Here is a 22954-nt window from a genome sequence, read left to right as displayed (position 1 = left end):
GTATTTATTATTTCCTAATTATTTTAAACTCGTGTTGATTTCTACTTCATTTGTCCATTTTCTCAGTCCTGTTCTCTAAGCTTCTTACTGGGTTGCTGGTATCTATTTTGCCTTGGGCTGTTAGCAGATTTCTTTGATGGAATGGTTTAGAAAGCCTGTACTTTTAGCTAGCTCAAGGCTTTTAGATTCCAACTGGCATCGTGGTAACAAGTAGCTAGGGCTATAAAAATAAATCTTTGATAGAAGGGACAGATGCTTTTCACTGTCTGCCAAGTTTGCTGTTTAGTCATATTCCTTCTTTATTGTATTCCATATAATCAAAATTCCCCTTTGAGGTTTTGCTTTTTCCCTCTCCTACCTACTCATCTAACTTCCTTGCAGAAATTCTTTTACTTTAATTTGAATGTGTATTGTTATGGATGTTGTTAATTTGTGGATTTAGAAATAAATGTTTGGGGCTTCCCTGGTGGTGCAGTGGTTAAGAATTCGCCTGCCAATGCAGGGGACACAGGTTCGAGCCCTGGTCTGGGAAGATCCCACATGCCACGGAGCAACTAAGCCCATGCGCCACAACTACTGAGCCTGTGCTCTAGAGCATGCGAGACACAATTACCGAGCCTGTATGCCACAACTACTGAAGCCCGCGCACCTAGCCAACTACTGAGTGTGCGTGCCACAACTACTGAAGCCTGCACACCTACAGCCTGTGCTCCGCAACAAGAGAAGCCACCTCAATGAGAAGCCGGCGCACAGCAACAAAGGGTAGCCCCCTCTCACCGCCAACTAGAGAAAGCCTGCACTCAGCAACAAAGAAACAACACAACCAAAAAATAATAATAATAAATAAATTAAATTAATTTATTTTAAAAATTAAATGTTTGGAGGATTAATTTGTTCTGTTATATGGAAGAAGGATTTGGAATTATCTTTTTGCTCCCGTAACAGATAGAGTATTCTTTCCCTAAGGAAGAATTAGGATCCTGTGTAAATGGTTTATCAGGCTTTTCGATTTTTTATTAAATGTAAATATTAGGTGACAGTTGAAGGGAAATATGCAAAACTGAGGAAAATACAAATTTGGAGGGTGTTTGGGTGTACTTTTTTTTAAACATTGTATGTGGATAGGGTAGATGCTTTTTCTTTGATCAATGTACCTCTTAGGATATGGATGTTCTCTTTTAAGTCATACTTGTGATGGAATAGATTTTACTACTACGCTGATAGCATGCTGGTGGTCAGAGATTTGAGGAGCAGTTCTGATCATGTTCAGATCATCCACTTAGTAGATCCATTTGGCTCTTGGGCAATGTTAAAGGAGTCTAAGCATCACTTTGGACCTTTTAGGATAGCTTGGTTCAAAGAAATTGTGGCTACAGGGCTTAAGAACTTAGACAGTGACTGTGCCCACCTGATTTCTTGTTATTCAGCTGTTTTTCCCAGTCAGTGTGCATCAAGGTGATATTCCACCGTATATTATCTCTTTGTCTAGTATATGTATGTCAGTCTCTGTTTATGGCACATGGGAAAAGGAGAGAGCCATTCTTCTGAGAGGAAGCAACTGGAATCTTAGATTCTCAAGTCTGTGGGAGGGCTTTTCATTTACCATTATGTTTTGTGAGGTTTACGGTATGTAGTTTGGCCAGAAGCAGTAGTGGTAGCAGTATGTGCATTCTGTGCCAGGTGCTGTGCTAAGTGTTCTTATATCCCCATCTCTCTCTTTTTTGTAAATAAAAATAATTACATGACCTTTTTATTATTATCACCATTTTACTGATAAGAAATTGAGGCTCAGAGTTAAATCACATGACAGTTGAGTAGTAGAATTGGGATTTGAATCCCTGGCTCAGAAATCCATGTCCTTGGGACTTCCCTGGTGGTCCAGTGGTTAAAACTCCACACTCCCAATGCAGGGAGCCTGGGCTCAATCTGTGGTCAGGGAACTAGATCCTGCATGCTGCAACTAAGAGCCCGCATGCCGCAACTAAAGATTCCACATGCTGCAACTAAAAGATCCCACGTGCTGCAACTAAAGATACTGCATGCCACAACTAAAAGATCCTGCGTGCCACAACTAAAGATCCTGCATGCCACAACTAAAAGATCCTGCTTGCCACAACTAAAGACCCTGTGCAGCCAAATAAATAAATATTTTTTTAAAAAAGAAAGAAATCCATGTCTTTAATGTCTCTTGGGGTGGTGATGAAATTGTAAATCTTCTAAAGCTAAACGAAAATAAAGCATTATAGGCAAACAGGGTAAAAATTCTCATAATAATTTAATACAGGTTAACTCTGTGTTTGAATAATTAAAACAAACTTTCTCATTTGACTTGTTCCTTCCCCTCACATAGAGAATCAAATTATGAAATGAGAAGGGGTGGGAGAGTGAATATTGTTTTCCTACTGATAATTCCATACATAGTTAAATGGATTTTTCTTGAACTTCCTTCCTTTTCCTAATAGGGAAGACTCTTCTTCAGGCATTAAGTGTCAAAATGGAAATCTTTATCCTGAATAAAATCAATTCTGAGATAGGAACCATTATGAATGACAGAATTGTTTGAAAATGGCATCTTCCGTATTTCTGTTAACTTGGAAATGCACTCTTATGTCATTTGGTGATCCAAAAAACATACCCCAACTAACATCAGATTGGTTTTTCTGGATAGGGGTAAAGAAGTTAAATATTTATTTATGTGCTGTAATGGGTAATGCCTGTGAATTCCACTGTAACTTTGTAATTAATGTACCACTTCCTTAGAATCTTACCAAGTATTTCTGCCTTATGGACATGAAAGAGACAAACTCTTCTACTGTTTGCAATTACCCTCATAAAAATTTGAAAGCAAGCAAAAAAATGGTTTTTTTCCTCTTAGGACAAGTTTGCCTTCTGCTTAACAAAATTAGGTTTGCACTTTCCCTGTGGTATGAAGACAGTGCCCTACTGGCCCCCACTTATGCCTGTGGCTGGCTCTGCAGCCCTCTGCCCCGAGGCGGAGTGCTTTCTCCTTGAAATGGCAGTGCTAGGCAGTAGCAAGAAGACCCTGAGTGGGCAAGCCCATTTCTGTTCCACTCTGGATGTCAATGAAAACAGTCTCTCATCCCCTTCTGTCCTGCCTGGCAGATGGGATGGTTGTTCATTTCTCCCGGAGCTTTGGCTTAAGACACACTCACAAGACATTTTCCCATAGTCTTTGTGGTCGATGCCTTAGTTAGCAACCCAGTCACTAAAAACAAAAGGAGCAGTGCTGCAAGAAAAGTGACTTCTAAGATTTGGGGCCAGGTAGTGAGATCCAGGACATTGAATTAAAGGGAAATTAGTCCTTCTTTTGGAGAGTCTCGTCCTGAGGAAAATAAAACAGCCCAGTCAGGTCACTGGGTGAGACCAATTTCCCAGTTTGTTTATTTGAGCCTGATTGTTTTTCACCATCCAGCAGCAGGTCACAGTCCTGCTACACTGCTTCCCCAGCTCTATGGAGAGCATTTGCTTTCATATTTGATTCTCCAGGCTTCCCTAAGGATTCTAGCCATGTCTTTTCTGGTCGGGTTGCTCTGGTATCTCTCTCAGGTCCAGGGCAGGGGGCACTGTCAGTCATCACTTTCAACTTTATCTTATGCAGGCATTTGGCTTTATGTCCCGAGTTGCCCTACAAGCAGAGAAGATGAATCATCACCCGGAGTGGTTCAATGTGTACAACAAGGTAACTGAACTGCCTGATTTTGGAATCACCATAATTATGGAGTTTAAGAAACTTCTTTCTTCCTTTCTTGCTTGTCATCCTGTGCAGCTAAGTGTCATTGTGCTTAGGAAAATATTCTCTTATTCTTTCTCTCAGAATCCCTGTGTATTACTGCAAATTAGTAAAAAAAAAATGTTCAGATCTACTCAAGACAACAGTGACTAAGTTCTTTATTTTCATGCTTATCTTCTACAGACAGTAGTACGGAAAAGTTGGGCCAAATTAGACTCCTGAATTAAACTTGGATATCTGTCATGTAGATAAATTTTTAAACCCTCTTAAGGTAAAGTATTGAAAGAGATTGTAGCAAATAAGAAAGATATGGCCTTATTTAATAAATTTGCTCAAGAACTATTTATTAAATTCTCTATTCTCAGTGGGAACTGACCTTCTTAAGAGAAAGAGCAGACTGAAAAGACTTCATCAAGTAGTTTTAAGGGGGCACAGTGAGAAGAATCACACTTGCCCAAAAAGCGTCCTTGCCTTGGTGATCATGCCATGTGGAATTTCTTATCATCTAGATTTCTGTGAGGTTTCTATTATCTCTTTGAAAAAAGAAAATTTCACATTTTTGTGATTTAATTGGAATAATTTAGAGCATATAGGTACCAGCATAAACTTTTATTTCCTAGTTGCCTCTCTTTGCCCATAATTTTGTTTTTGCTTTTTAATTGATTTGTCAAGAGGCAACAGTCTGTTCCTCCACCCCACCCCCCCTTCCCTAATTTGGAAATGGACTTTTTTTTTAACATGGTTGCTGAGATATTACATTTGATAGCTTAGTTTTTCTCAGTGGCCTGAAAATAGTTGGTGTAATTAAAGTAATGGGAGTTAAAGTGGTACCTCAGTCTCTCTCTCTCTCTCTCTCTCTCTCTCTCTCTCTCTTTTTTTTTTTCCCCAAGAGTCAAGATTTGAGATTCTGGTAGCTCATTTGCCCTTCTTATGAGAGAACCTTTTTATCCCTAGGAGGCTGCTGGGCCTAGCCTGGAGTTTACTGGGTTTTGGAAATGCATTGCTTATTCATAATGTAGTATTTTCTAAATCATTTAATCTCCTCAATTCTCAAAGATAAATATTGAGTAATAGATTGATTTCTGAACTACCAAAGGAGAGCATCATGAATTGCAACTCAGGGTTTTCAAAGCTGCTTCTCTCTTTCTTAGGTTCAGATAACTCTCACATCACATGACTGTGGAGGACTGACCAAAAGAGATGTGAAACTGGCCAAGTTTATTGAAAAAGCAGCTGCTTCTGTGTGATTTCTTCCAAAACGCATGTAAAATCTTATATACACATCTAGCTCCAATGTATTTTGAAAGCAATTTATCAACACGTGAACACATTAAGCCGTAAATTTAGTTCACCTTTTGAACGATCACATTTTGTAAAATCAGTGCTTAAATAAAAATGATTTAAACTTGAGCCTGAGGTATTTTTCATTATATCTAATCACATATATAAGGTAAATCAATCCGGGTAATTCTATTAATAATATTAAAAAAGAGAAATAACATTTTTAAAGACCAGAAATGGGTATGGGGGAGCATTCACACATTTTTATAACCCAGAAATTCAAGTGATTATGGTGACTTTACAAATGCATTGTGTTGGAGAGCAATTGTAAGGTAGAAAAAGAATGATGAACTCTATAGGTAAAGGGTTTAACTGTATGTAACAATTCTTATGATGCTAAAGTTGATTTGGATTTTAGCTGTTGTTACTACTTAAGTAGTTACTTAATTTACAGAGATCTCAAAAATTGGGTGAGCTGTCTAGTGTTTTATCCTTCCTTTTCAGACAGGGAGAAAGAAGAAGACAAGTGTCTTGTCCAAGGCTTCCAGCAAGGTGAGCAATAAAAGGATTCACTGTCACAGTGACCAACTTGCCAGGTCATTATTTGACATACTGAGGGAAGGAGGAACCAAGGGTCATTTGTTCCCATCATTTGCATGTTGTGACCCCTGAACTGAGGGTATGTAGCCACTGAGCTAGAAGCTACTTGGGTATTATCCAGTAATGAGCTCTGTTTACTCCATGTGTCACTGACATGAGTAAAATGGAATATAAAGTAAGCTATTATTTAAAAATTGCAGTAACTGTTCTTTGAGGGAACTCAGGAATGTAGTTATTAATGAGATTAAAAGGTAGATTAAAAGAATGTGTATGTATCTATCCAAGGAACATGCCTTATAGTAATAGGACTTAACAAGGATCATCTTTATACCCTGCCTTACATCAGAGGCCAGAAAAATCACTCTATGTTACAACAAGCAAAGCTCCTCATCCCCGCCACTCCCCACCAACCCTGGCCCCTAGTCTGAGAAGCCATATGGGAATATGATAAGGAGGCTGAGCCCTCTGAAGGCAGTTTTCGGCTGGTTCTGTTGGCCTGGCAGGTATAGTCATTTTGCCCTGTGGGTGTGGAGTATACACGGGGGGGTGGGGGAAAGAGAGAGAAGAGTCACCCCAGACTCTGTGGCTTCTGGGAGATCCAGAGCCTGGACACTAGAACTTGTACTTCTTTGAAATTTTTAAGAGGAAAAAGGCAGGGACTTCCCTGGTGGCATAGTGGTTAAGAATCTACCTGCCGGGCTTCCCTGGTGGCGCAGTGGTTGAGAGTCTGCCTGCCGATGCAGGGGGACACAGGTTCGTGCCCCGGTCCGGGAAGATCCCACATGCCGTGGAGCGGCTAGGCCTGTGAGCCATGGCTGCTGAGCCTGCGCGTCCGGAGCCTGTGCTCCGCAACGGGGCAGGCCACAACAGTGAGAGGCCCGCGTACCGCAAAAAAACAAAACAAAACAAAACAAAACAGGAATCTACCTGCCAATGCAGGGGACATGGGTTCGATCCCTGGTCCTGGAAGATCCCACATGCTGCGGAGCAACTAAGCCCGTGCACCACAACTACTGAGCCTGTGCTCTAGAGCCCGCATGCTGCAACTACTGAGCCCACGCGCTGCAACTACTGAAGCCCACGCGACTAGAGCCTGTGCTCTGCAATGGGAAGGCCACCGCAATGAGAAGCCCGTGCACTGCAACGAAGAGTCGCCCCTGCTCACTGCAACTAGAGAAAACCCATGCATAGCAATGAAGGCCCGACGCAGCCAAAAGTAAATAAGTAAATTAATTAATTAATTAATTAATTAAAAATTTTTTTAAAAAGAGGAAAAAGCAAAGCCATGTGTTTTTATAAACTTTTCCCCATATTATAGATTTGGGAGCTTTTATACATTTTATTACCAAAGATTTCTAGCTCAGTGCTTCAAATTTTTCTGCATGAATTTTTAAACATGAAAAAGTGTAGGCATTTTAAAATAGAGTAAAATAGGGCATTCAACCCTTATGTACTGATCACCCAGATTTAACAGTTACCAAGATCTTGCCAGTTACATCATATAATCTCCCATTTCCTTTTTCTTTGCTAAAGTATTTAAAAGCAAATCCCAGATAGCATGTCATTTTGCCCCTACATCCTCCAGTAAACATCTCTAGAAAATATGGTCATTTTCTTGTAGAAACCAGAATGCCATTATCACACCAAACAAAATAAACTATGATTTCTTGGTATCACCTAATACCAAATCAAATTGTTCTGAAGGTCAAGAATGTCTTTGGACAGTAATTTTGTTCTAATCAGTGATCCACATGAAGTCCACCCATCACATCCGGTTGTTGTGTCTCTTTAAGCTTTCAGTCTAGAGTGAGCAAGCCTCCTGCCCTCAATTCCCTCTTTCTCTCCATATCATTGACTTACTGTAAAAACCGAGTCCTGTAGAATATTCCACCTTCTAGATTTGTTTGTTTGCTCCCTTGTGGTGTCACTTAAATTGTTTCACTGTATCTTGAATGGAAACCTTTCCCCCTATTTTGAATGTAAGTCTGAGAGGCTTAGAAACTATTAACCTGTACTGTGTATGGCACAGTGGAGAGAGCAGGGTACAGCTAATAATTGCAGTTGTCAGGGCCTGAGAATGTAGCTACTAATTAGCATCTATGTGAGGATTTGACATAAGGTCCATGTTAAGGGGTGTCGCATCTGCTGGAACTCATGAACTTTAGATAATCAAAGATCCCATATCAGAAGTCTGTGGTAATACTTGTGGTAAATTCCAACAGAATGAATCCCCAGACTTGCTCTAAGTAACTGACATTTCAACTTAAAAGAGACATTGCCAAAGTTGGAGGCCCCAACTTTTCTTCTGTTCCAAATCTTTGTGATGACAGTGGTTTCTCTGATGTGGCAAGCTTTGGTTTCCCTCCATTTTCCTTTTAAATGATCACTGAAGTAGAGGGGGTTTAAATAGATATGACCTATGACCCTTTGCATGACCTCCATAGATAATAAATCAGGGCAGTGTCCTTTGTGTCGTTTGACAGTGTCCTTTTCTAAAATGAAGTTAGTGAAAGCTCTGAAAATTGTGGTTACTCTCTGACGTTGATAGAACTTAGGAAGTCTTTAGATAAATAGAATAAGCATGATTCCTTATGTTTTTGCTTGAGACCAAAAGCAGCAGCATGTATGTTGCATATGGACACACACCTGGCCTTCGGCAGTGTGCCGAGGTATTGGACTACTAGTGTTAATGTGGAGCAGTCTGTATACGTTCTAATCCAGAGTTTAGAAATATACTAGTTGAACTCTATAACTTTCAGTTTTGTAAAATTTCTGCAAAACAGCAAGACGTGTAATAGGGTTTGGATATAATATGTGAACTTTGTGTTTCAATTCTAGTTACATGTAACTAGGAATGACTCTTTGTCAGAAGACTTGAGTCACCACCAAGCCGCCATGCCTACTGACTGTGTGCGGCAGCTAAGGTGGTGCTGCCCAAGTCAGGGGGAGTGTGAGTTGCTGCTAAAAGGGCAGAAGAGGTGGCCCTTTAGCTTCTCATCCAGGGTGCCTGTCCAGCCCACCTATCCACGAGAAGATACGGGTGATTTCAGTAGGCCTGGAGAAGCTGGTTACCTCTGAGTCCACTCATCAGCTGGAGTTCCAGTCCCAGACTAGATTTCTTCATCAGTGACTTCAGAAAACACATTCAGGGGCTTCCCTGGTGGCGCAGTGGTTAAGAATCTGCCTGCCAATGCAGGGCACACGGGTTCGAGCCCTGGTCTGGGAAGATCCCACATGCTGCAGAGCAGCTAAGCCTGTGCACCACAACTACTGAGCCTGTGCTCTAGAGCTTGCGAGCCACAACTACTGAGCCCATGAGCTACAACTACTGAGCCCTGTGCCACAACTACTGAAGCCCACACACCTAGAGCCCGTGCTCCACAACAAGAGAAGCCACCGCAGTGAGAAGCCTGCGCATTGCAACGAAGAGTAGCCCCCGCTCGCCACAACTAGAGAAAGCCCGCCTGCATCAATGAAGACCCAACGCAGCCATAAATAAATAAATAAATAAATAGATAGATAGATAGATAGATATCTAGATAGATAGAAAACACATTCAGCTGTGGTTGGCTGTGCTGATATTGTACACCAAGAACAGCTGGTTTCTTCTTTTTTTTTTGCGGTACGCGGGCCTCTCACTGTTGTGGCCTCTCCCGTTGCGGAGCACAGGCTCCGGATGCACAGGCTCAGCGGCCATGGCTCACGGGCCCAGCCGCTCCGCGGCATGTGGGATCTTCCCGACCGGGGCACGAACCCATATCCCCTGCATCGGCAGGCGGACTCTCAACCACTGCGCCACCAGGGAAGCCCCAGCTGGTCTCTTCTTGACTGCTTCCAGCTAGCCATCTTTCCTCATCCCTCCAAGCATCGTGAAAGAATTTTTTACATTCTTAATCTCTTCTTCGTTTCTCCCCAGAAGTATGCTTTGGAGTTTAAGGAGCGGAAGCATAGTAGTGTATCCTTGGGATTCCTGGAAATAGAAACCCACTAGGCTCAGCTACTTGAGTGAGCGTAAGAATCCTTGAGGTACATTCACAAAGCACACGTTTATCGAGGGCCTCCTACATGGCCCGGTGGGATTAGGCACACTGATGAATTGGGGCGGGTGGAAACAGATGGAGAACTGATTCAGGCTCTCTCTTAGCAGCTGCTCCAGGAGGCCACTGTCAGGGTGTGGGCAGGAGCCCAGAAGGCATCAGGGGGCATATGACCAAAGGAGGCAGTAGGAGTAGCTTGATCCCTGAGGGAGAGAATATAGAATAAGACGGTAAGGCCAAGGTTTGAAGCCTGGGGACATTAATCAAAGTATTTCTTAAAGCTTTGCTGTTGATGATTTTAAGTGGAGAGATTGGTAAGATGTTATTTCCCGGTTCAGTATACCGCTTGCCTACAAGAGTATTTTTCTATGTGAGATGGTCGTGTACACTTGTTTCAGAACGCCTGGGGCAGTGGAGGTGGTGACATGGTCACCTTCTTTTATTATGGCCCAAGGAATTAAGGTTCCAGGAATTTGACCAATTTGGCCAACTAAACATTTAATTCAACACAGGGCTACCCAGAAGCCTCTGTCTTGATTTGCCTTGGAAGCCGAAGGGGCTAGGAGAAGGAGAACGAGAGAATATATTAATCCCAAGAATTGAACAGAGCAAAAGTCCCTATTGCTCTTGTACCTAAAACATCTCTACCCCAAGGCTCGTCCCTTACACTCTCTTTAGGTGGTTCATATGTGCACATTCTGTGTCCCCAGTTAGCCAGTGCTGGGCATGGATAACTTCTGCTCCTCCTGTTTCTTGGGTTCTAGCCCCAAAGCCATCAAAATCTTTCCTAGTCCTTCCAGGTGTCTCCAGTGCTGTGCCCTGGCTGTGTGCTCTTGCACTTAGAAGCCCAGAGAATTTTGCTTTCCCTTCTTCTATGACCCTTAACCTATTCTAACACATTATTAAGGGCCTCTGTCTGTCAGTTGGGGGCACTTCCTGAAGGAGGGGCTTTTGTCTGGCCTGTCTCTCAGCTTTAGCCCGGAGCATCACAATTGCAGGGTGCTCGTGACTCTTTTGCTGAACAGAGGTGCTCGGTCTCCTTGGGAAGAGAGCATCTGTGGGTAGACCAATGGGGAGCTCTCCCCTCCAGCGGCCTACCGGCTAGTAACATACCGGAATGTCCAAGAGTGACTTCATAAAGCAGCAATGCCCTCTGTGGACACTCCTCTGAGGCCTCTTGGAATCTAGATGCTGAGGAGATTCCTAAGCAGAGATTTTCTGTTGGATGGTGAAAGCAAGGAATAAAAATTGAAAATTTGGAAAATGTCTCAACACTTTTATCAGCAGAACCACACAAGAGTCATTTCTAGCTCACTGTTAGAGAATGTGTCGCTGCTGTTCTCTGAGACGTTATGGAAATTTCAGTAAATACTCTTTATTTCTCTTGCTTGTTAAGAAGTGTGCAACTGGCAGTGTTGGGTCTCGTAGCCTCTTCCCACAGGCACTCATCCACTTCCCAGACTGAGGAGCTCATCCTGGATAATCTGATTTCTCCAACTGGTGAGGCTGGTGAAGTCTCAGCCAAACAGTTGTTTCCTCAGCTTTCATATCACAATTGGCTGTTAATCAAACATTCAGTCACACTCTTATTTGACCTGTAGACTGAATGACTAGTATGACTCCATTTTGTCCTTTTTTATTCGCTACTATGTTAGATAATTTGAAGCCTTTTTTTGGGTAATAGACCTGATTTCAAATCAGATAATGAAAATTATATATCTTGTTTTTAATAGGTTATAAAAGTATATAAATCTATATTTTTTTACTGTGTGAGACTGGGTTCATTTGTTACATATAATGGGGAAAAAGTAATACATACTCTCTGAGAAAAATTGGAAAGCACAGATAAATATAAATAAACGGGAAAAAGAATTACCTATAACCTCACTATCCATAGGCAGACACTATCAACATTTTGGCATACTTCATGCCGAATTTTTTTCTACCTATTTTGCACAGTTGAGATAATTTTGAGTAGAGAATTTTTATCTTGCTTTGTTTCTGTTTTGCTATCCAGTGGCTCATAAACATTTTTCTAAATCATGAAAAATGCATAGACATGTTGTAGCATCTGTATAATATTCCATGAAATGGATATGCCATGATTTACTTAACCTGTCTTTTTTTGGTTAGACTTTTAAATTGTTTCCAAATTCTCACAGCAAATATTGCTGGGATAAACATGTTTGGCTAAAGTCACTGTTTGTATTTCAGATTGTATTCTCTTGGGGTAGATTCCTTGGGTCTGAGGATACAAACAGAACTAAGGCTTTTCAGAAAAGTTGGTCAATTTACATTCCCCTGGCAGTTTAGGAGACTGCTCCGTTGCACTACACTCTTGCCAGCGCTAAATGTTATCACATTTAAGCCTTTGCTAATTTTATAAGCAAAATTACTGGTTTTACTTAATTTGTACCTCCCCGATTAGTAGTGCTACTGAACATTTTGGAGGGAACTTCATGCCATTGTATTTAATGACTTGACTGTGTGTTTGCCCATTTTTTCTTAGGGTGGTCAGTTTTTTATAATTGATTTGTAAGCACTTGTATGGCTGATTATTTGATTAGCAGTTTTCCCTACTAGACTGACAATATTTAGTTTTGCTTACCTGTATCCCAAGTGCCTACTGTATTGCCTGGCATGTAGTAGTCATTCAATAAAAACTTGTTGAATGAATAAATGAGTGAGTTGAACAGTAGTTAATAAAAATTTGTTGAACGAGTAAATGAAGATGGTGCTTTGTTTTGCTTGAGGCGGAGTGCTAACCATTCTTTTTCACAGGTCTAGAGAGGAGGAACTGAGTAACTGAGTGGGGACAGACCCACCCAGTAATCGTCATACATATTTCAGTGGTCATTTAGTCAGCATTGCATTGCAATTTTAAAGTATATGTAGATTTATATTCACAGAAGGGGGGAAGCAGACCCTAGTCCCTAAAAAAAGTGTGCATTGTGCATTACCTTACAACAGAGCTATAAGATAATCATACCTCTTATTCAAATTTTTGACAGGAGGAAAGATACTCAGTGTCAGGCATTTGTGAAGAGAGTTATAACGAGTCGTCTCTTTAAGATAATTATGATTAGCACCGTCTCAACGAATGCCTTTTTTATGGTCTTGTGGACTGATTATAAAACAAGATACAACTTGTTCAGACTTTTTGAGGTAAGCAGACAAAATGGGTCAATTTTCTTCTGTTTTACCTGCTTTATTTCTGAAAATGTTAAAGATTTTTAAGGCATTTTGTTCAAAAATTTTTTCTGTAGAAAGATTCTAAGGACTATTAAAATATACTCTAATATCTGGGAAGATGGTGGCAGCAGTAGTAGCAGTGACATGGTGGTTTAATCTCCCTGGATCCCCTCTTAAAAACACAGAGCAACTAGATAGCAAAACCAAAAACCCATGGACAGGATCTGTATCAAAACTAGTTAACAAGAGATCCTTACCAAGAGCCACACTGCATAATATTAGCATCTGTAGGAGAGGAAGCAGAGGGAAGTCAGTAAGTATTCATTGGAAGGTATGATGGGCTGATGTGAGAACAGCAGTTGAAATTAGGAAAGGTGGTACCTAATCAAATACTGGGATAGCACAAGAGGTTCCCAAAATTTATGAAGGGGCTAGAACAGTCCAGACCCTATAAACTTTTAAAACTGACTCTCCACAGCTCCTTTCAAGGACAGTGCTCCACACTTAGGAGAAGTATTGGGAGTGGGATGAAAATTGAACAGGTTAGAGACCCAAAGATGAAGGAAGAGAGGTTCAGATAAAATTGGAAGAGGGGAACAGCACCAGGAAACCTTAAAAATCAAGCTACCATATTTTAAATCAAGAGGGAATATTTGAAGTTAGAATCACATTTTCTCAAAGTCCAAGAAAATTAATTTCACATAAAATGCAATAGGAAAAGATTGAGGTAAAATCCCATACAAAATTATTATAAGAAAAAAGAGAGTAAAGTGGAAAATAATATCATTGTAGATAATGAAAGCCCACCACAAAGACATGTTCACAAAACAGATAAAAACTGTACCATATTATTTCAGAAGTAGGTAAATGTTTAAGAAAATGATGTTAGATAGGAAAGAAAAGAGTGAGGTGACAAAACTCAGGAAAGAATTAGAAATAAAAGAAACTCACTTCAAAAATGAAGACTGAATTAGACTAAGAACAATTAGATATAGCAGATAATAGCTTAAGAGAAATATAAGATTAAGTGGGGGAAATTCTTAAAAATCAGTAAGAAATGAAGAGAGAAGGATTCAAGAGAAAATGATGAAAATTGAAGATTGGGGAAAAATGATCCAACTTAAGGGTAATAGGAGTCCCTGAATTTGAAACAGAAACAGAAACAAAGTAAAGGAACAGAATAAATACTAAAATCTAGGGACTTCCCTGGTGGTCCAGTGGTAAAGAATCCACCTTCCAATGCAGGGGACGTGGGTTTGATCCCTGGTCAGGGAACTAAGATCCCACATGCCACAGCACAACTAAGCCTGCGCACCACAACTACTGAGCTTGTGCACCTCAACGGGAGAGCCTGCATGCCACAAACTACAGAACCCATGCGCCCTGGAGCCTGCATGCTACAACTAGAGAGAAGCCCGCATGCTGCAACTAAGACCAACATAGCCAAAAAAAAAAAAGAAAAATCTAAAATCTAAGAAAAGTTACCTGAAATAAAAGAATTGAAACTATATTTTGAAAGTTGCATATTGAGAATATGGACTTATACAACAAACACCAGAACATATTCTAATAAAATTATTGGACTTTAAAGGAAAGAGGTGTGGGGGAAATTGTGAGCATCTAGGCAAAGTGGCTTATAAGGAAAAGAAAATTAATTATTATCAAACTTTGCTATAGTAATGCTTTATGCTAAAAGAAAACGGAGTAAAACATTTAAGATACTTCAGGAAAGAAAATGTGAACCAAGAATTCTAGATCCAGCAAAACTGACTTTCAGGTATAAAGGACATAGACAAACTGTCATCAACGTTAAAAAGCTTTGCTAATATTGTTCCCATGAGCCCTTCCTTACGAATCTAGTAAAGAATAAGTTTCAGCCAACCAAAATGACTAAAGAAGTATCAACATTAGGACTGGCAATGGACATTAAAAATATTATTTATAGAACTAATCATAATTATGGGTGAACAAGGAGATAATGTAGCACCTAATGAATATATCCTCTGACAGTGAAGATATAGTATTGATTAAAAATGGGTAAGAATGGGGAGAGTCAATGCAAAAAAGATTTTTAACCATTTTCGGAAATCAGCTTTGTGGTGATGCTATTAGCAGTAGTATTCTGAGACTGTTGTGTGTGTAACACAAGGATAAAGCAGATGGGTAGTTATGGGACAGTTTAATTCTGTTATCCTCTGTGTTCTTGAGAACCAGGTTACTCATGGGAGAAAGGAGATATGGATGTAATATAGACACAGTTAAGTGAAAGCCCTGTAGTTCTGCATTTAAATTGGAAGCATCAATATAAACTACTAAAGTATTTTAACTTTATCCATTGAAAAACCTAGAACAATGACCAACTTAACAATTATGCATCCTTAGTGCCCATAATGTGATTGATTGTTTTTTAAATTAATTAATTAATTGATTAATTTTTGGCTGCGTTGGGTCTTCATTGCTGCATGCGGGCTTTCTGTAGTTGTGTCGAGCAGGGGCTACTCTTCTTTGAGGTACACGGGCTTCTCATTGCAGTGGTTTCTCTTACTGCAGAGCATGGGCTCTAGGCACGTGGGCTTCAGTAGTTGCGGAGCATGGGCTCAGTAGTGGCACATGGGCTTAGATGCTCCGTGACATGTGGGATCTTTCTGGACCAGGGATTGAACCTGTGTCCCCTGCATTGGCAGGCGGATTCTCAACCACCGCACCACCATGGAAGTCCCATAATATGATGTTGAAATACCATTTCTCACTAAAAGAAACAAGGAATTCTTAGAGAAATGGCTGATTGCAGGTCTAGGGTAGAAAATATACCAGATGAGCTAGGAATATCTTATTGTACACATAGCAAGGAAGCTATCAAAGATTACCGGGGTCATGTCAAAAGGGCTCAGGGGACAACTCGAAGAGGCTCCTACTGGCCAAAGATGGGACACTTTGAGTTCAATAAGGATAATAACTACAGTGGATTTTGAAATTCATCAAATAATCTGTAAGCTTATAATTATACTAAAAAAGCTAACAGGTCACTTTTGGATGTGAGAAGGACCTAATACTCTATCTCAAAAACTGTTAACTTAAGGGAAAAAAATCAAGTGTTACTGACCTTTCTTATATGAACTGTATTAATGAGTAACCACATAGTAGGTAAGGGGAAACATGTCTTTATAGAAATATCCTAGCTAATAAATGAAAAAGAAATGATAGAATATCACAATTTTTCAACCCCCAATGAATTATAGGACTTAGGCATTTTGACCATTAGTGACTGCTTCCCTCATAAAAAGAGACAATCAGACATTATATGCCTCCTATGAAAGAACAGAACCTATAATCTTTTTTTTTTTAATTTATTTTATTTTTGGCTGTGTTGGGTCTTCATTGGTGCACATGGGCTTTCTCTAGTTGTGGCGAGCAGAGGCTACTCTTCGTTGTGGTGCATGGGCTTCTCTTTGCGGTGGCTTCTCTTGTTGCGGAGCACAGGCTCTACTCATGCAGCCTTCAACTGTTGCAGCACATGGGCTCAGTAGTGTGGCCTGTGGGCTCTAGAGTGCAGGCTCAGTAGTTGTGGCGCATGGGCTTAGTTACTCTGCAGCATGTGGGATCTTCCCAGACCAGGGCTCAAACCCATGTCCCCTGCATTGGCAGGCAGATTCTTAACCACTGTGCCACCAGGGAAGTCCCAGAACCTATAATCTTGTCAAAAAGATCAAACCTGAATCTGATCAAGGGTTTTCATCCAGCTGCCTATTTTCAGGAAGTAGAGGACAGAGGAACATGAGTGTGCAGTCAACACGATCCAGACTGGGAAATTCTGCAAGTCAAAAAAAGTTTCTATTGATAGCTTTTTTTCTTGTGTGAAGACCATACATTCTTGTTTCTCTGCATGACTCATGATTTCTTCTTTGGGGGGGTTGAAAATTGGACACTTTAAATCATATAAGATTGGAAACTCTGGAAACCAGATACTCCCCCCTCCCTAGGGTTTTATTGTTGTTGCCATTCCTTTTTTTTTTTTTAAGTGACTTTCCTGAACTATTTCGATAAAGTGTATATTCTTTGTCATGTGTGGCCACCAAAGTCTCTGCTCAGTTAGCTTAATGGTCTGCTAATGATTGAACAGAGTATTCCTTAAATGCCTGGAACAAATAAGTCTCCCAGCCTTTGCCAAGGCATGTATTTAATGCCTCAGCAGTTTACAAGTCTGCCTTAGCCTTCATTCGCTGCTTGCAAAGAATCTTAAGATTAGTTAGAGGTGACAGATCAGGACCTTCTCAGTACTTTCCTGGTACCTTGATCAGGATCCCTAAGAGTCTTAATAACTTCTCAGTTTTATAGTTAGCCAGGGGCTTTCATACATGTTTTTTTCAATGATCTCAACAGCCACCCTGGAAGGTGTGTATTAATAACACTATTTTACAAATGTTGTAAGGAAGCCCATCTGTTGGACTTAGGATTTCAAAAAAAAAAAAACAAACAAACAACAACCCCAAATCTAAAGAACTAAAGGAAAGCACGAGAGCAGTGTCTCACCAAATAGAGAATATGAGTAAAGAGAAATTATTAAAAAGAGCCAAACAGAAATCCTGTAGTTGAAAAGTACAATAATTGAAATGAAGAATTCACGAGAGGACTTCAACAGCAGATTTAAGCTAGTGGAAGAAAGAATTAAAGAACAGAAAGATAGGTCAACTGAGATTTCCAGTGTGAGGAACAGAAAGTAAAATGAATAAATAAAAATGAGCAGAGACCCATGAAACACCATCAAACATACAAACATGCATGCAATAGGTGTCACAGAAGGAGAGGAGAGAAAGGGTAGAAAGAATATGTGAAGAAATAATGGCCAAAAACTCCCCAAGTTTTATGAAAAACATTAATCTGCACATGCAAGAAGATCAACAAACTCCTAGTAGGATAAACTCAGAGATCCACCTAGACATACTATAAACAATTCGTTGAAAGACAAAGACAAAAGGAGAATTTGAGACCATCAATAGAGAAGTGATTCATTACATTAAAAGGATCATCAGGGCCTCCCTGGTGGCGCAGTGGTTGAGAGTCCGCCTGCCGATGCAGGGGATACGGGTTCGTGCCCCGGTCTGGGAGGATCCCATATGCCGCGGAGCGGCTGGGCCCGTGAGCCATGGCCGCTGGGCCTGCGCGTCCGGAGCCTGTGCTCCGCAACGGGAGAGTCCACAACAGTGAGAGGCCCGCATACCGCAAAAAGAAAAAAAAAAAAAAAAAAAAAAAAAAAGGATCATCAATAAAATGAATAGCTGATTTCTCATCCGAAACCACGGGGTCCAGAAGGCAAGGGATGTCATATTCAAAGTGCTGAAAGAAGGACTGTCAAACAAGAATTCAATACCTAGAAAAAACTTTCCTTCAAAAATGGAGAGGAAAAAAAGAAAAATGGAGAGGAGTGATGTCAGTGAAAATGCAGAGTAGGTAGTTCCAAGAGGCCATCTGTCCACAAAAACACCTAAAAAGGGGGCAAAACTGTCAGAACTCTGGAAAATAGCCAAAGGTTTATAGTAACTGAGTGAACACTGAATCAAGAAAGGGGCAACTTAAAAGAGGTAGGAAAACTTTGTAGCATTTTTACTTGTCTTTGGCCCACACCCCTCCTCAGCATGGTGATGATTCTGAAGATGGCAGCCTGTGTTCCCCATGTGGGACCCTAGTCCCTGGGTCCAGAAACAACAGAGCCGATTTTGTTCTTAAAGAATTGTTTGTCTGTTTTGACCTATCTGAGGGCTGCCTGAAGGACTGATCCAAAGCTATTCTCTTTGTTTTGGATAATCTGGAACTTTCTCAGGACAGAAAGGTGGCTATGCAGAGGGCATTTCTCAAAACCACTGAAAGGCAAATGAATGACCCACTGCCACCTGGAGCAAGAAAATAACACTCGAGGCAAACAATAGATATGCTGAAAGCCTGAGAGGAAGATCCAGGGAGAGAGATTCTTTGGAAAAACAGGACATTGAAAAACTCCCATGTATGCCATACAGTCACAGGACAAGACACATGCTTAGGAAATAACTGAGAACATCCCAAGCTTTCACTGTGACTGATCTTTAGGCTCAGCACAAGCCCAAAGTGAATGCTAACATACAGTTATAAGTGGCCTGGCTCAGCATTGAAGGAGTTCCTCAACACAGCCCATCTGCAAAGACTAGGAGAGTTTTCCTTCTCCCTCACTTCCTCTCTCCTTTTCTCTTCCTTCCTTCTTTCCTTCCTTACTTTCTTTCTCTCTTTCTTCTTTCTCCTTCCCTCCCTTCCCTCTTTTTGCCTGAGGCATTTAAGAAAATCCCTGTTTACTAGCTGACCAGAAACTACAGAGGAAGAGACTTCAGAGACCATGCATTACAAAGAATACAGTCTTTACAAAAATTGTTTAGACAAGTCACTAAACAAACAGCTACTACCCACAAAAAGCAACAAAAACAAACCCTGAGGAGAGCGAAGAATTTGATTTCCAGAGTTACCACATAGTACAATTTAAAATGTCCAGTTCTCAAAAAAATATTATGAAGCATGCAAAGCAACAAGAAAGGATGGCTTTTACACAGGAGAAATGAACAGAAACTGTCCCTGAGGAACCACAGACATTGGAATTACTAGACAGAAACTTAAAGTCAACTATGTAAGATATGCTCAGAGACCTAAAGGAAACCACAGGCAAAGAGCTAAAGGTAACCAGGAGAACAGTGTTTCAGGAAATAGAATATGTCAGTAAATAGAAATTATAAAAAGGAATGAAACAAATTCTGGAGCTGAAAATATAATAATTTAAAAATTCACTAGAGGGTTCAAGAGCAGATTTGAGCAGCCAGAAGAAATAATCAGTGAAATAATCAGTGAACTTGAAGACAAATCACTTGGACTTATTCAGCCTGAGGAGCAGAAAGAAAAAAGAATGATGAAAATGAACAGAGTCTAAGAAACTTGAGGGGCGCCATCAAGCATATCAACATACACATGCATTCCAGAAGGAGAGGAGAGAGAGAAAGAGGAAGAATGGATATTTGATGAAATAATGGCCCAAAACCTTGCAAATTTGATAAAGAATATATACATCCAAGAAGCTCGGTGAATTCCAAGAAGGAGAAACAAAGAGATCCACACTGAGACACATTATAATCAAGCTGTCAAAAGTCAAAGACAGAATCCTGAAAGCAGCAAGAGAGAAGCAACTTGTTACATACAAGGAATCCTCCATAAGATTAACAGCTGACTTCTCAGAAACAATGAGGACAGTGGCAGTGAAATGACATGTTTAAAGTACTGAAAGAAAAATATTGTCAACCAAGAATTCTATATCTAGCAAAACTATCCTTCAAAAAATGATGAAGAAATTAAGATATTTCCAGATAAACAAACGCTGAGGGAGTTTGCTTCTGGTAGAACTGTGCTACAAGAAATGCTAAAGATAGTCCTTTACGTGGAAATGAAACTAGATAGTAACTTAAGCCCTATGACAAAATAAAGAACACTGATAAATGTAACTACGTAGGTGAATATAAAAGCCAGTATTGTATTTTAGGTTCGTAACTCCTTTCTTTGTATGGTTTAAAATATGAATGCATAAAACAATAATTATATAGTTAATGGGCACTCAGTGTATTCAGATGTATTTTGTGACAACAGAAACATGAAGAAGGGGATGGAGCTGTGTAGGAACAGAATTGTTAATATACTATTGAAGCTAAGGTTGTATTAGTTAAAAATGGATTGTTGTACATTTAAGAGGTTGATTGTAATCTCAAGAATAACCGTCAAGAAAATGACTTAAAAATGCAGAAAAAGAAATGAGAAAAGAATCAAAATGGTACACTACCAAAAAAACCCCCAAAACACCAAAGAAAGCAGTAATGGAGGAACTGAGGAACAAAAAAGATGTGACATATATTAAACAAATAGCAAAATGGCAGAAGTAGTCTCTTCCTTATCAGTAATTACTTTAAATGTAAATGAATTAAACTGTCCAATTAAGACAGAATTGATTCTTTAAAAAATCCAAATATATGCTGTCTACAAGAGATTCACTTGGGATCCAGATACAAATAGGTTGAAAGTAAAAAATGCAAGAAGGTACTCCATGCAAATAGAAGCCAAAAGAGAGCTGGGTTGGGTTTACTCATATCAGACAAAATAGACATTAAAGGGCCTCCCTGGTGGCGCAGTGGTTGAGAGTCCGCCTGCCGATGCAGGGGATACGGGTTCGTGCCCCGGTCTGGGAGGATCCCATATGCCGCGGGGCGGCTGGGCCCGTGAGCCATGGCCGCTGGGCCTGCGCGTCCGGAGCCTGTGCTCCGCAACGGGAGAGGCCACAACAGTGAGAGGCCTGCATACCGCAAAAAGAAAAAAAAAAAAAAAAAATAGACATTAAAGTAAAATGTTACAAGAGACAAAGAAGGACATTATGTATTGACAATAGGGTCAGTTCATCAATAAGATATAATAGTTTTTCTCAAGTACCTATGGAGCATTCTACAGGATAGACCATATGTTAGGCAACAAAACAAGTCTCAGTAAATTTAAAAATATTGAAATCATACAGAGTATTTTTTCTGACAACTATGGAGTAAAACTAAAAATCAGCAATAGCAGGAAAACTGGAAATTTTCCAAATATATGGAAATCAAACAACATATTCTTAAATAACCAATAGGTCAAAGAAGAAATCACAAAGGAATTTAGAAAATACTTTAAAACAAATGAACATGAAAATACAACATAATGAAACTTATAGGTTGCAACAGAAGCAGTGCTCAGAGTGATATTTATACCTGTAAGTGCCTGCATTAGAAAAGAAGAAAGATCTCAAATTAATAACCTAATTTTACACCTTAAGGAACTAGAAAAAGAGGAACAAACTATACCCAAAACTAGCAGAAGAAAGGAAATGAAAAAGATTAGAGTGAGAAACAAAATAGAGAAATAATAGAGAAAAGTCAATAAAATAAAAACTCAGTTCTTTGAAAAGATCAACAAAATTCACAAGCCTTTAGCTAGATTGACTAAGAAAAAGAAAACTTAAATTACTAATAACAGAAATGAAAGTTGGGACATTACAAATGACCTTATAGAAAAGAAAAGTTTTATAACAGAATACTATGAACACTTTGTACACCAACAAATTAGATAACCTAGATGAAATGGACAAAATCCTGGAAAAATACCAACTACCAAACTGACTCAAGAAGAAATTGAAAACAGACATACTGAAACAGACCTATAAATAAAGAGATAGAATCACTAATCAAAAAACCTCCCAACAAAACAATGGACAGGACCAGATGTCTTCACTAGTTAATTTTACCCTGCATTTAAAAAAGATTGAATGCCAATCCTTCTCAAACTCTTCCAAAAATAGAAAAGGAGGGAATATTTCTGAATTCATTCCGTGAGGCCAGCATTACCCTGAGACCAAAGCCAAAGACATCACAAGAAAACTAGAGACCAACGTCCCTTATGAATATAGGTGCAATAATACTTGAGATACTTATGTCTGAACCCAGCAGCATGCTTAAAAAGATTATACACCATGACCAAGTGGAATTTATCCCAGGAATGCAAGGGTGGTTCAACATAGAAAAAATCAACGAATGTAATACATCAATAGAATGAAGGAAACAATTGATATAATTATCTCAGTAGATGCTGAAAAAGCATTTGGCAAAATCCAACACCTTTTCATTATTAAAAAACCAACCAACCAAACAATTTTAACTAGAAATAGAAGGAAAATTTCTTGACTTGATAATGGGTAATTATGAAGAAATCCACAACTAACATCATACCCAGTGGTGAAAGACTGAAAATCTTTCCCCTAAGGTAAAGAATAAGACAGATGCCTGCTTTCACCATTATTCAACATTGTACTGGAAGTTCTAGCCAGAGCATTTAGGCAACAAAAAGAGCTAAAATTTATCCAAATTGGAAAGGAAGAACCGAAATTATCTTTATTTGTAGATGACTTGATCTTATATATAGAAAATCCTAAAGAATACACACATATACAAACTCAACTATTAGAGCTATTAAATGAATTCAGCACAGTTGCAGGATACAAGATTAACAACAAAAA

At 39.7% G+C, this 22954-nt stretch overlaps 2 protein-coding genes across 2 annotated transcripts in view; both read left to right on the top strand.

Moving 5' to 3' along the window:
- The window catches only part of PCBD2 (pterin-4 alpha-carbinolamine dehydratase 2), a 48698-nt gene extending 43545 nt beyond the window's left edge, over nucleotides 1–5153 (top strand). The window contains exons 3-4 of the mRNA XM_082624005.1: nucleotides 3620–3700; nucleotides 4903–5153. Coding sequence (XP_082480131.1) covers nucleotides 3620–3700; nucleotides 4903–4998 — 177 coding nt within the window. The 3' untranslated portion in view covers nucleotides 4999–5153. The remainder of the gene's footprint in view (nucleotides 1–3619; nucleotides 3701–4902) is intronic.
- A 5779-nt stretch (nucleotides 5154–10932) lies between these two features.
- CATSPER3 (cation channel sperm associated 3) overlaps nucleotides 10933–22954 on the top strand; it is a gene marked incomplete at its 5' end in the record, with an annotated part of 34942 nt that continues 22920 nt past the window's right edge. Inside the window, 2 exons of the mRNA XM_082624003.1 lie at nucleotides 10933–11033; nucleotides 12681–12834. Coding sequence (XP_082480129.1) covers nucleotides 10933–11033; nucleotides 12681–12834 — 255 coding nt within the window. The remainder of the gene's footprint in view (nucleotides 11034–12680; nucleotides 12835–22954) is intronic.

Source organism: Mesoplodon mirus (genome assembly GCF_964341445.2).
Source record: "Mesoplodon mirus genome assembly, chromosome: 5".
Classification (NCBI taxonomy): Eukaryota; Metazoa; Chordata; class Mammalia; order Artiodactyla; family Ziphiidae; genus Mesoplodon; species Mesoplodon mirus.
This window is presented reverse-complemented; position numbering and strand designations above follow the sequence as displayed.